The sequence below is a fragment of the Chiloscyllium plagiosum genome, unplaced genomic scaffold (assembly GCF_037043375.1).
Source record: "Chiloscyllium plagiosum isolate Xiang-an unplaced genomic scaffold, Cpla_swu_hap1 HiC_scaffold_45, whole genome shotgun sequence".
Classification (NCBI taxonomy): Eukaryota; Metazoa; Chordata; class Chondrichthyes; order Orectolobiformes; family Hemiscylliidae; genus Chiloscyllium; species Chiloscyllium plagiosum.
Window position 1 is genome coordinate 8,587,651 of NW_028270183.1, and position 13,424 is coordinate 8,601,074.

At 47.4% G+C, this 13,424-nt stretch overlaps 1 protein-coding gene across 1 annotated transcript in view; it reads right to left on the bottom strand.

Moving 5' to 3' along the window:
* LOC122552257 (protein GPR108-like) overlaps positions 1 to 10,868 on the bottom strand; it is a 51,780-nt gene extending 40,912 nt beyond the window's left edge. The window contains exons 1-2 of the mRNA XM_043694945.2: positions 10,763 to 10,868; positions 2,587 to 2,703 (exon numbers count right to left, since the gene is read on the bottom strand). Of these exons, the coding sequence (XP_043550880.1) occupies positions 2,587 to 2,703; positions 10,763 to 10,852 (207 nt within the window). The 5' untranslated portion in view covers positions 10,853 to 10,868. The remainder of the gene's footprint in view (positions 1 to 2,586; positions 2,704 to 10,762) is intronic.
* Between the last annotated feature and the right edge of the window lie 2,556 nt (positions 10,869 to 13,424).

Genomic DNA, 13,424 nt, shown 5'->3' on the forward strand with positions numbered 1-13,424 from the left:
ACATAAACTCTGCTTCCCAACCAACTACCTGCCAGGTTGAAGTCTAGTGAAAGATCATGCGATGATCTGACCTCTTTCTTCCCAGGTTGGATGGCTGTGGGACCAAGTCCCATGCTTGACACTGATCAAAAACGAAAAGGCTGACACCTCAGCATAGTGCTGATGAGTGTGCTGCTTCTCCAGAGGAGATACTATATAGAGGCCACATCCCACTCAGATGATGAATGTTGACGATCCCATGGCGAGTGGTTGCACAGCCACCCGGAGGGTTTGCATTTTGAAATGGTACTATTTCTAAAAGCCTACATTTAAATAGGGATTTTCATGTTCACCGGATATCTCAAAGGTTTTTATAGACAAGGAGTTACTCTGAAACCTCACTGTAGTTATGTTGGAAATGACTAAGATGTACAAGCAGAAGGTGGTCATTTGGCCCCGTCTCAACATTGCTTTCTTAGCTTTTCGCCATAATCAGTCATGGAATTGATGGTTAAAAAAAAAATCTCTCAGCCTTGAAGAAACCGAACAGCCCAATCTCTCCGATAAAGAAATCCCTGAAGTGTTGCCACAGCTGTAACGTAGGAAACAGCATGCAATTTACACAGAGCAAACGTCCACAATGGGCTAAGGACGAGGAGCGAGCAATTCAAAGAAAATTAAGCAAATTCTCCTTGGTGCCTTGGCAAAGTCATCTCTGAATCAAGATGACCAAAAACAGAATCTCTAGTTATTTTCACATTGTTGTTTGTGGGAGTTTGCTGTGCACAAAATAGATGCTGCACTTCCTATGGCACCTTTTGGAAGGGAATCACTTGAATTAGTTAAGATCTTTGAACATTTTTGAAAGTTGCTATATTACAAAAATGCAAATTTTCCTTTGTTCCAACTACTCACTTCCAGACTACATTTCAGATTTGACACATTTCCAAGCTTCCTTCTACCATTTGCTATTATAGCCTTTGGTCAACTTTATCCCCATACCTGCACTCACCACTTGGAGGCAGGGCACTCTATAGCATCCTGTATCCATACAGCTCAGATGGACCAACAGGTAAGCTTGCATGCACACAAACGTTGGGGATTGCATTTAAACTGAAGTAACAAAGTACACATTCTCCAAACAAAGTGGAACTGGAGAACTAGCAACAAGCAATTCTATTTTCTGTCTGAATAAACCACCCAACAGAATGGTGGCCAAAGTCTTCCCTGAGCACATATTGAACCCACAATTACTGGCCAGCTTGCCTGCAGGGCAGCAGGGAAACATGCTTTCAGTATACAAGGGGTGCATGTCAAATTTATGAACATTTGACTTATGGACACTTGTACTTACAAATTCAACCCCTTGTAAGAGGTGCAATTTCAAAGACCCTACATCCGAACATTTCCTGTACTTATAAACAGCTGTCTTTCATTATCCTGCATTATGTCCCAACAACTTGGGTACAAGTACTCTTGCAAACAGAGTCCAGGATGGAGCCCATTCGCAAGCCAGGGATTGCCTATACGCTTTTCTCACACAGCACGAGCTTCCAGTGGCTTGAGGGAGTATGGATTAGATAGAAAAGATTGCTTTATTTTTATACAACCCTCCGTGCTCATTTTCAATTGCAACTCTGGCACATGGGGCTCTAGGGATACAACTAGGTAACATTGCAAGACCAAATTAAAGTTTGATTGCTTCCAGTACCAACCACAGAAACCAGTTGGAACCAATGTCTCAGCCAGGGCCTGAATTGGGATGACCAACCACTCCAATCCGTGGTAATGTTTGACTCAATACATCAAGAAGTGAGAACAGCAGATGCTGGAGATCAGAGTGGAGAGTGTGGTGCTGGAGAAGGACAGCAGGTCGGGCAGCACCTGAGGAGTAGGAGAATCAATGTTTCGGGCATAAGCCCTTTGTCAGGAATTCCTGACGAAGGGCTTTTGCCCGAAACGTCGATTCTCCTGCTCCTCGGATGCTGCCTGACCTGCTGTGCTTCTCCAGCACCACACTCTCGACTTCCTCAACAAGTCGGCTTTGCAAGCTTAAAATAGGGAATCAACTCTTGGTTACACCCGAGTACAGTGATCAGAAATGGACTACATTTAGCTCCAAGTCTGCTATGAACTCCTCCAGCGTCTAACAACTAATGGGGAAATATTAAATGACACTTCTCCTTGCCAACCCAACTGTTTAGGGACTTCCATGCACACTTTTACATATCATGTTGTATGAGAACAGTGTGGGGAAATCCAATATTTCAAATTACTTTTATGGCTATAAATTCAAAATGGTTAGTTTAGGCAAAGTACAGGCGCATAACATTCTTCTCCTGAACAGGATGAACCAAGTCAGGCATTTTATTTTTTAATTCTTTGAGGGTACAGCATCAGCAGTTGTTGCCTAATCCCCATTAACCCTGGAGAAGATGATTGTTAGCCATTTACAGGACTGCCCAGCAGCAGAGGAAAACTTGGGCAGGGGCACGGAGGTCATTTCAAACTAAGCTTTGAACATTCGAGTAAGTCAGGACATTATTATTGTGGCACAGTGTTGAGATGGATTTCTAAACTACATTGCATTTCACCAAAACAACTCACTATGATCTTCCTCAAGTCAAGAGCTGTCTTTAATCGAAGATTCGTGAGGTTGACCTCCAAAGTCCCATTGGTGTTGAAGCCAAAGGTGTTCAAATGAACTTTCGATCTGGTGTCATCCTGAAACAAGCAAAAATGAGATTAGCCCAGGGAGACATACTATAGCCTTGAATTGCATGATATTTCGAGTCTGTTGGCCAAATGCCGAGAAGTGGAATTGGTGAAATTCAGTCAAATGGCTGAAACATCTCTTCTGTGCTGTATGACTCTGTAGATCATAGCATTTTAACCTGGATTTCATTGCCTATAAGGGTCAGACAGTCACAGAATCGAGAAACTCAATTCCACTTCCAAGAGGGATCGGCTGAGAAAGCTAGTCAGGAGAAAGCCACTTTTTTTTTTAATTTTAACTGATAAATAACATTGAACAATCTCTCTGGTTCCTTAAAAATTCATGTTATGACTCAGAACAAAAAAAATTGATCTGGAAAATTTCAGTTTCCCTCTACCTCTGTGGTTCCTTTTAAGTGCACCATTTTCAATCAGATTTATTTTTCATTCCTTTGTGCTACCTCGTTAGGATTCCGCATGTCTCAGTGAGGATTGTCAAATCAGATGGAGTCTCGTACCTTGCTATTCCTTGTCACGTTCAGTCACCCTTCAAGGTCACCACACTGGATCAGGTGCCAGATCTGTCTAATTTTGAAGGATCTCAAGTTTGCAGACAGTAAATCCACTGACAACTTTAAAGGAACACACAAAAACAAATTGCTGGAGAAATCCAGCCGGTCTGGCAGGCTCTGTGCTGAGAAAACAGTTAGCATTTCCAAGCCCGGTGACCCTTCAAAATGTTGACTGATTTTTCTCCACAAATGCTGCCAAACCTGCTGAAACTCTCCAGCAATCGCAGTTCTTTGCTTTACTTTAGATAAATTTAAGGAGCGTCTTGAAAGAGAGAGAAAGGTAGAGTAGTGGCAAGGTTAGGAGAGAATTCCAGAACATCAGGTCTAAGCTGCTGAAGGCACTGGTCGAGAAATTAAAATTGGACGTGTACAAGAAATGACAGGTTGAAGAGAGGGAGGGAAGAAGGTCAAGGCTTCCAAACCGAAATGAGAATTTTAAAATTGAAGAGGCATCAGATCAGGAGCTAATGGAAATCAACAGTGACAGATGTAACAAGTGAACTGGACTCGATCACAGTCAGGATACTAGCAGGTGAGATACGGATGAGATCAAGTTTACATGGGGAAGTCAGAACAGAGAGAGAGAGAATGGTATTTGGTAGAAATGTTTCACTCACCCCCCCAGAACAGGCTAGTCTAAGGGATTTCCACTGCTGCTGTTGGTTTGCATTCAGATCTTAAGGAAGAGCAGGACTCGACTTGGTGACAAGATCCCCAGACTCGTACTCTGCTGTCACATCATCTAGGTTTAGGAATGGCCTTGTGGCGTTACCACAATAAAATTCCTGTAAACATGCATCACCATGAAAAGCACCCAAGTCCACTTCCACAACATCACCCAACACCAACACTGCCGCAGCTCAACTGTTGCTACAAATCTTATGTCATCTTGCTGTTTGAAGACCTGACTGTTCCTAGACACTCACATCGATTAGTTTGACTCTTTACAAACTTAAGGTTTTCAAAATTACACAATCATGTCAAAATGTGCTGTAAACCCTGCTTCATATGCTACATTAGCAGCTGGTTCAGAAAAGGCTCGATTTCAAACAAAGAGCAGAACACTGCAATTAGTGGAAATGTAACATAAAAGACAGAAAAAACTGAGCAGGTCAGTGCATACAAACTCAGTTAATGTTTAGCATTGACCTTTTATGAGGTGCGATATAGGAGAGAGATTCAAACAAAATACTGAGGGGGTGGGTTCAGTTAAGTTGCGGTGTGCTCAGCAGAGGTCATTAAAGTTCCCAGGAAAAGCTATAGGACAGAGAAGACGGAAAGGGTCACGAAACTTAACTTTAAGCACAGCAGATAAGGGGATAATTATGAGGAGAGGCGCAGTCAACACAGGATCGAGGGCCTTGTACAGGGTGACACACGTATCCACAGAATCATTTTCCACGGTTTCAGTTACCCCCAGTTTACCACCGCCAGAAACATATTGTCGGCAACGTTCTGGAACCAGCAACCAGGAGGCTACTGGGAAGGTCAGTTTCCCATTTAATTGAATGGGTCCGCTCCGGAGGTAGGTCCTGGAACGTATCCCCCATGGGTACAGGGGGACTACTGAACTTAATTGCATATAATATGCAAAACAAGTTAAATGGGTTTGTAGCGCCGATGGAAATTGGCAGGTATGATGTTGTGGGCATCACAGAGACATGGCTGCAAGGGGATCAAGGCTGGTGACTAAATATCCAAGAATCTTCTCAAAAGGACAAGCAGATGGGCAGATGTATCTGTGTTGCCTTATCAGTAAGAACAGAAACTAAATCAATAGCAAGAAATGGTATAGAGTTGGAAGGTAAAGAAGCTGCATGGGTAGAGTTGAGGAACAGTAAAGGGAAAAAGACCCTGATGGGAGTTGTGTACAGCACGAGTCAGGATGTGAGGAAGAAAATAAATCAGGAAATAGAAAAGAATGTAAGACAGCATGAATAGAATAATCACACGGACCTCAATATGCACACAGACTGGGAAAATCAGGTTGAGTGTGGATCTCAAGAACGGGAACGTATGGAATGTCTACAAGTTTTTCTTGGAGCAGTTTGTGGGGTACACTTAATGGTAAGGTCCAAGGGAGTGCTGCTGAACAAAGATGTTGGTGTGCAAGTTCATAGTTCCTTGAATGAAGAGTCGCAGGTAGATCGGATAGTGAAGGCAGCGTTTGGTGCGCTTGCCTTTATTGGTCAGATCATCAGTATAGCAGTTGGGATGTCATATTGTGGCTGTACAGGACATTGGTTAGGCCTCTTTTGGAATATTGCGTGCAATTCTGGTCTCCCTGCTATATGAAGGATGTTGTGAAACTTGAAAGGGTTCAGAAAAGATTTACAAGGATGTTGCTGGGGTTGGAGGGCGTGAGCTATAGGGAGAGGGGCCAGGCTGTTTTCCCTGGAACGTCGGAGACTGAGGGAAGATGTTGTAGAGGTTTAGAAAATCATGAGTGGCATGGATCAGTAAATAGCCAAGGTCTTTCCCCTAGGGTGGAGGAATCAGGAACTAGAGGCATAGGCTTAGGATGAGAGGGGAAAGATATAAAAGGGAGCTAAGAGGCAATGTGTTCACACAGAGGGTAGTGAGTGTATGGAATGAGTTGCCAGAGGAAGTGGTGGAGGCTGGTACATTTACAGCATTTCAAAGGCATCTGCATGGATATACAACTAGGAAGGGTTTAGAGGAATATGGGGGTCGAGAGTGTGGTGCTGGAAAAGCACAGCAGTCACACAGCATCTGAGGAGCAGGAGAATCGACATTTCGGGCACAAGCTCTTCATCTGCTGTGTTTTTCCAGCACCACACTCCCGATTCTGATCTCCAGCATCTGCAGTCCTCACTTTCTCCTTTAGAGGGGTATGGGCCAAGTGCTCGCAATGGAACTAGATAGGATACCTGGTTGGCATGGACAAGTTGGACCAAAGGGTCTGATTCCATGCTGTACATCTCTATCACTTGGACAGGCTAGGAGAGTGGACAAAGAAGTGGGAGATCGAATACAATGTGGGAAAGTGTGACATAATGCTTTGGTAGGAAGGAGGGAGGCATAGACGATTTTCTAAATGGGAAAGGCTTTGAAAATCTGAAGAACAAATGAACTCTGGAGTCCTAGTTTAGGATTCTCTAAGGTTAAGATGCAGGTCCAACCAGCAGTTAGGAAGGCAAATACAATGTTAGCATTAATTTCAAGAGGGTTAGAATATGAGAGCAAAGATGTATTGCTGAGGCTGTATAAGGCTATGGTCAGACTGCATTTGAAATGTTAAGGGAGGTTTTGGGCCTTGTATCGAAGGAAGAATATGTGGCATTGGAGGGGGGGGGTCCAGAGGAGGTTTACAAGAATGGTCCCAAGGATGAAGAAGCAGTTGAGGACCCTGTCTGTACTCGATAGAGTTTTAAAGGATGATGGGAACCAGTTTGAAGATTCCAGAATATTGAGGGGGCTGGATAGAGGTGAATGTGAGATGCTGCTTCCGTCAGTCAGAGACTTTAGGACCTGACAGCACAGCCTCAGAGTGAAGAGATGACCCTTGGGAACTGAGGTCAGGAATTTCTTCAACCTAAGGGAGATTCATCTGTGCAATTCATTGCTACAGAAGGCTGTCGAGTCCAAGTCATTGGGTATCTTTAAGACATAGATAGATAGGCTCTTGATTAATAAGACGATCAAGTGTTACTCGGCGACAGCAGGAAAATGGGGTTGAGAAACGCTTTCCTCATTCCTGAAGAAGGGCTTATGCCTGAAACGTCGATTCTCCTGTTCCTTGGATGCTGCCTGACCTGCTGCGCTTTTCCAGCAACACATTTTCAGCTCTGATCTCCAGCATCTGCAGCCCTCACTTTCTCCTTGAGAAACATATTAGCCAAGATTGAACAGCGAAGCAGATTCAATGGGTCAAATGGCTTTATGATTTTCCACTTCATCAAATGGTAAAACTATCATGTAATCAAACTGATTAAATGTAATCAGCCGAAATGCAAAGCCTGTTTCTCTCTCCACAGGTATTGCCTAACCTGTGGAGTAATTCCTGCATTGATTTTAAAATTCTCTTCCTTGTTTCAAACCCTCCATGGCACTACTCTGCAGTCTCCTCCAGCCCCATGATTGCCAAGATGTTGCACTCATTCAGTTCTGCCACCCTTCCTTCCCTTTTCTAACTACTGCATCACTGGCAACTGTGCCCTGAGCCCGAAACTCAAATTCCTTTCTTGAACCTCTTGCCTTACTTTACTTCCTCAGAATCCACTTTTTTGACCAAGTTTTTGTTCACCTTCCTTAAATCATTCCTTCTGCGGCTCAGCATGAAAGTATGTTTTATAATCTCACCCATCAAGTGCTTAGGGATGTTGAAATAATGTTATACAGACTATTTAAAAGCAAGCCATATAGTATTAGCTGGAATGAACAGAACACTACAGGTGCTGCAGCACTAGTTGCTCAGCAAGAAACACAAAAACAGTCAACGCTGAATTACAATCTGTGTGCCCACTTATACTGCTTTGATTAATATCATCAAGCGATCACAAATTTAAGAACAATAGTTATTGGATGGGGTTTAAACACAGACATAAAGAGAAACAGATATTCAAACACAAACTGTGAAAGTGGTTCTACAGCATCTCACAGAGAAAGGACATGAGCAACTAAGCACTTTAGTAGGGGGAGGGAAGAAAGATCATTAGCCCACAAGACTATAAGATAAAGGAGTGGAAGAGTGCAATTTGGCCCATTGAGTTTGCTCTGTCACATTAGGAGACAATTGCCTTGTGGTACCATCACTTGACTATTAATCTAAAGACCAAGGTAATGTACTGAGAACCCAGGTTCACATCCCACGATGGCAGAAGGTGGAAATTGAATTCAATAAATAAGAAATCTGGAATCAGAGTTTAATGATGACGAAACCATGGTTGACTGTCCTAATCTGGTTCACTAATACCCTTTTGGGAAGTAAATCTGACCTCCCTACCCTGTCTGTCCTACATGTGATTCCAAATCCACAGCAATGTTGGTTGACACTCAACTGTCCTTTGGGTAATTAGGGATGGGCAATAAATTCTGGCAAGCCAGTGACATCCATGTCCTGTCAATGAATTTTTTAAAATGACGCACTTCTGATCCTACATCGTACGGTCTAACAATCTTTCCTTCTTCACTATCCTAAGAGGAAATGAGTATCAACGAGAACAGGCAATAAGGTTGAATCAGCCATATACAGTACTAAGACTTTACTGAAATAGGCAAAAGGATTATTAGAACATGTAGACCAGGAAGGAAAAAGAAAACAATGATGCTGAAATTCAAAATGAGAGGCTCCCGTGAGCAACTCGCAGATCGAGTGAAAGGTTCATAAGATATAAAGGCAGAATTAGACCATTCAGCCCATCGAGTCTGCTCCATCATTCGATCATGGCTGATATGCTCCTCATCCCCGTTTTCCTGCCTTCTTCCCAAAACCCTTCACCCCATTACCAAAGAGAAAATCTTTCTAACTCATCAAATTTGCTCACTGTCCAGCCTCCATTGCAGTTTGGGGTTGCAAATTCCACAGATTCACAATCCTTTGTGAAAAGTATTTTCTCGTCAAATTTAAAACAGTTGAGGAGAAACTACTTTTCCCAAAGGGCTGTGAATCTGTGTAATTTGCTACCCCCTTATCCTAATACGATGACCTCTTGTCCTAGAATGCCCCACAAGAGGAAGCATCCACTCCACGTCTATTTTATATCATCCTGAATACCTCAATTTGATCTCCCTTCATTCTTCTAAATTCCAGAGAGTATAGGCCTGAAGATGAGCAAAGGACCTTCTTTTGCCAGAACTGCTACAGTCTGCAAAATGCTGGTTAGAATGACAACATTGGTCATCACACATAGGTAAAAGTCACCAACGTCACAGGGAACAACACTCTCATTAAAGAGAGTGGCCATTGTGTCAGGTGAGGGGAAGAGACTGAAAAGGAGGGATCTTCATGCATCACTGGTCTGACAATCAATTGGGACAGCATGGTGGCTCAGTGGTTCACACTGTCACCTCAAAGCACCAGGGACCCAGGTTCAATTCCAGCCTCAGGTGACTGTCTGAGGGAGTTTGCACATTCTCCTGCACGTCTGCCTGCATTTCCACAAGGTGTACCGGTTTCCTCCCACAAACCAAAGATGTGTACGTCAGGTGAATTAGTCACAACATCTTCAGGTTCTGGAGGCCTCCTCTTTTCCCTTTGGCCTCGGAGGTGCTCGCCTCATCCCCATCTTCAACTCCCCAGTGAAAATACCCCCTGAGCTGTCTTCATTGATGGAGGGTGTGTGTGTGTGTGTGTGTGTGTGTGTGTGTGTGTGTGTGTGTGTGTGGAGGAGTCTGTTCAGGGACACGTAGGTGAGGTGCATTAGTCAGGACCTGAGGCACTGCCTCAGAGTGAAGAGATGACCCTTCAGAACTGAGATTAGGAATTTCTTCAGCCAAAGGGAGGTTTACCTGTGGAGCTCATTGTTGCAGATGGCTGTTGAGTCTAAGTCATTGGGTGTCTAAGACAGAGATAGATAGGTTCTTGATTATTAAGAAAATCAATAGTTACTGGGGGACAGCAGGAAAATGGGGTTGAGAAACATATTAGCCAACATTGAACAGCGAAGCAGATTCGATGGACCGAATGGCCTTACGATTTTCCACTTCATCAAATGGCTTTGTCCTGAGGCTCACTGAAGACGTTACCTAGTATGGCTACAAAATGTCTGGAAATGAACCTTCCAGCTCAGCGGGCAAACCTACATCCAGAACCTCTACCCGAGCTACAAATCTTCTCAAAACTCTCGGGTAAGTGTAGTGTAGGGGGAAACGGGTCTGGGTGGGCTACTCTTCGGAGGGTCGGTGTGGACTTGTAGGGCCGAAGGGCCTGCTTCCACACTGTAGGGATTGTGTGACGTGAGTATGGCAAAGATGTTGGCATCATAGAGATGTACAGCATGGAACGAGACCCTTCGGTCCAACCCATCCATGCCGACCAAATATCCCAACCCAATCTAGTCCCACCTGCCAGCACCCGGCCCAAATCCCTCCAAACCCTTCCCTACTTATATACCCATCCAGATGCCTCTTAAAATGTTACAATTGTACCAGCCTCCTCCACTGCCCCTGGCAGCTCATTCCATACCCATACCACCCTGTGTGAAAAAAGGTTGCCCTCATGACCAGGGTCCTTCCTGCAGCCTGGCCATACTGCCAGGTCAACAACAACAGTAACACACACCCACCCACATCCCTCCACACAAACACACAGACAGACAGACAGACAACCCTCCACCACTGAAGACAGGGGGTCATTTTCACCAGGGAACTGGGGCCGGGGGCGGGGATAAGGTGAACACCTCAGAGGACCAAGGGAGGAGAGGAGGCCTCCAGGTGTCATGGGGAGGGGGAGGGGGGGGGAGGAGGAGAGAGACAGGGGAGTTTTCCAACCGCACTGACAACCCGGCCACCCGCGACGAGCACCTCTCCCTTACCCGGAGGGTGAGGTGGTGGATCCGCGCGGTCGCCCCGGCGAGGAACAAGACGAACAGCGGCACGGCCCGAGGACCTCTCCCTGCCATCATCACACAACCGGAAGCAGTGGTGAGGGGGGGAGGCGGGTCCGCCATCAGACAAGCACCGCCCACACTCTCCGCGCAAAACTGATGGCTGGACGGGCCAATCAGCAGCTTCACTTCCCCTCACGATCAACCCACCACCTCACGCGTTTCATGATTGACGGTTCGATGCACCAATAGGCGGCGGGCCGTCTTCTTTATTGACGGACGTCGACCAGCCGCAGGACACGGCTTTTGATAGGCAGCGGGGCGCACCAATGGAGGATGCCACATCCCTTGATTAAAAGGGCAAACAACCAACCGCAGATTCGGCTCTATGATAGACAGCTGTGCGCACCAATGGGCGATACCCTAGTGCCATAATGATAGTCGGATCGACCAACCGCAGATCAGACACTGTGATTAAAAGCCCCTTTTTGTCACTGATGTTCCGCCTTTCCTTGACGGACTGACCAACCGTGGCTTGACACTTTGTACACAATCGACGGCAGCAACCAACCGAAAGGCTGCATTTCAGTCTGGACCGGCCCTAAAAGGGTGGGACCTGTGGTCGAGTCGTCCTTGAAGAAAAAATAAACGGTTTAAGAAGATAGTAAATAAATAAGCAAAAGTTAATTTTATTATATTTTACAACACAAATATAAAGACAAAGATATTAACTTGCGAAATCCAATTTACAGTGGAGTAAATAACATTAAATTGAGATAAACTACAATTCCCAGACATCTTTGCTCGCCAATTCCGCAAGAAGCTTTTTAAAATTCCAATTACACAATCAAACCAGTTTCAGTTACAAAAGATGACCTTTCAGCAAAGTACTTCTTAACATTCTGATTTTTATCTCCGATTAAACACTGATAAACTACAACTCCCAGCGTGCAGCATGTAACAAGGTGTTTTCTATATTTGTGACTTTTAATAAATTCAGTAGATTACTAAAAGGAGCGAATGAGGAGAAAAAAAGGAATCTAAACTTGAAAGAGGCAAAAGTCCGTTTTTTTTAAACCGGTTGCCCTGGGAAACGGAAGCAGTGCTGGCGGAGACTTCCGGTGGAGATGGCGGGGGGTCTATGGAGTGAGAGAAGGTGAAGATGGTAAAGGTGGCGGCAGGCAGGGGGACGGGGCAAAGGTGGTGGGAGGCAGCTCTGTGTCGGGTCAATCTCCTTCTTTCTTATGACCGCCGTCTCACTTCTCCCCCCCACCACCACCACCACCCCCCCCACACACACACCCCTCCCCCCCCCCACACACCCCTCCCCCCCACCACCACCACCCCCCACACACACACCCCTCCCCCCCACCACCACCACCCCCCACACGCACACCCCTCCCCCCCCCCACACACACACACCCCTCCCCCCCCCCACACACACACCCCTCCCCCCCACCACCACCCCCCACACACACCCCTCCCCCCCCCACACAGACACACACCCCTCCCCCCCCACACACACACACACACCCCTCCCCCCCCCCACACACACACACACCCCTCCCCCCACACACCCCTCCCCCCACCCACACACACGCACCCCTCCCCCCCTTAACACACCCCTCCCCCCCCCCCACACACACACACCTCCCCCACACACACCCCCCCTCACACACACACACACCCCCCTCACACACACACACCTCCCCCCACACACACACCCCTCCCCCCACACACACCCCTCCCCCCCACACACACACACACACCCCTCCCCCCCACCACCACCCCACCACACCCCTCCCCCCCCACACACACACACCCCTCCCCCCCCCACCACCACCCCCCACACACACACCCCTCCCCACCCCCACACACACACCCCCCCCCCACACACACACACACACACCCCTCCCCCCCACTCACCCCTCCCCCCCACCCACACACACACCCCTCCCCCCCCACCCACACACACACCCCTCCCCCCACACACCCCCTCCCCCTTAACACACCCCTCCCCCCCACACACACACACACACACCTCCCCCCACACACACCCCCCCTCACACACACACACACCCCCCTCACACACACACACCTCCCCCCCACACACACACACCCCTCCCCCCACACACACCCCTCCCCCCCACACACACACCCCTCCCCCCACACACACACACACCCTCACACACACACACCCCCCCCCACACACACACACCCCCCTCACACACACACACCTCCCCCCCACACACACACACCCCTCCCCGCCACACACACACACCCCTCACACACACACACCTCCCCCCCACACACACACACACCTCCCCCCCACACACACACCTCCCCCCCTCAACACACCCCCCCCTCAACACACCCCCCCCCACACACACACACACCCCTCCCCCCCCCACACACACCCCTCCCCCCCACCACCACCACCCCCCACACACACACCCCTCCCCCCCACCACCACCTCCCCCCACACACCCCTCCCCCCTCAACACACCCCCCCCCTCAACTCACCCCCCACACACACACACACACACCCCTCCCCCCCCACACACACCCCTCCCCCCCCACACACACCCCTCCCCCCCCACACACACCCCTCCCCCCACACACACACCTCCCCCCCCCACACACACACCTC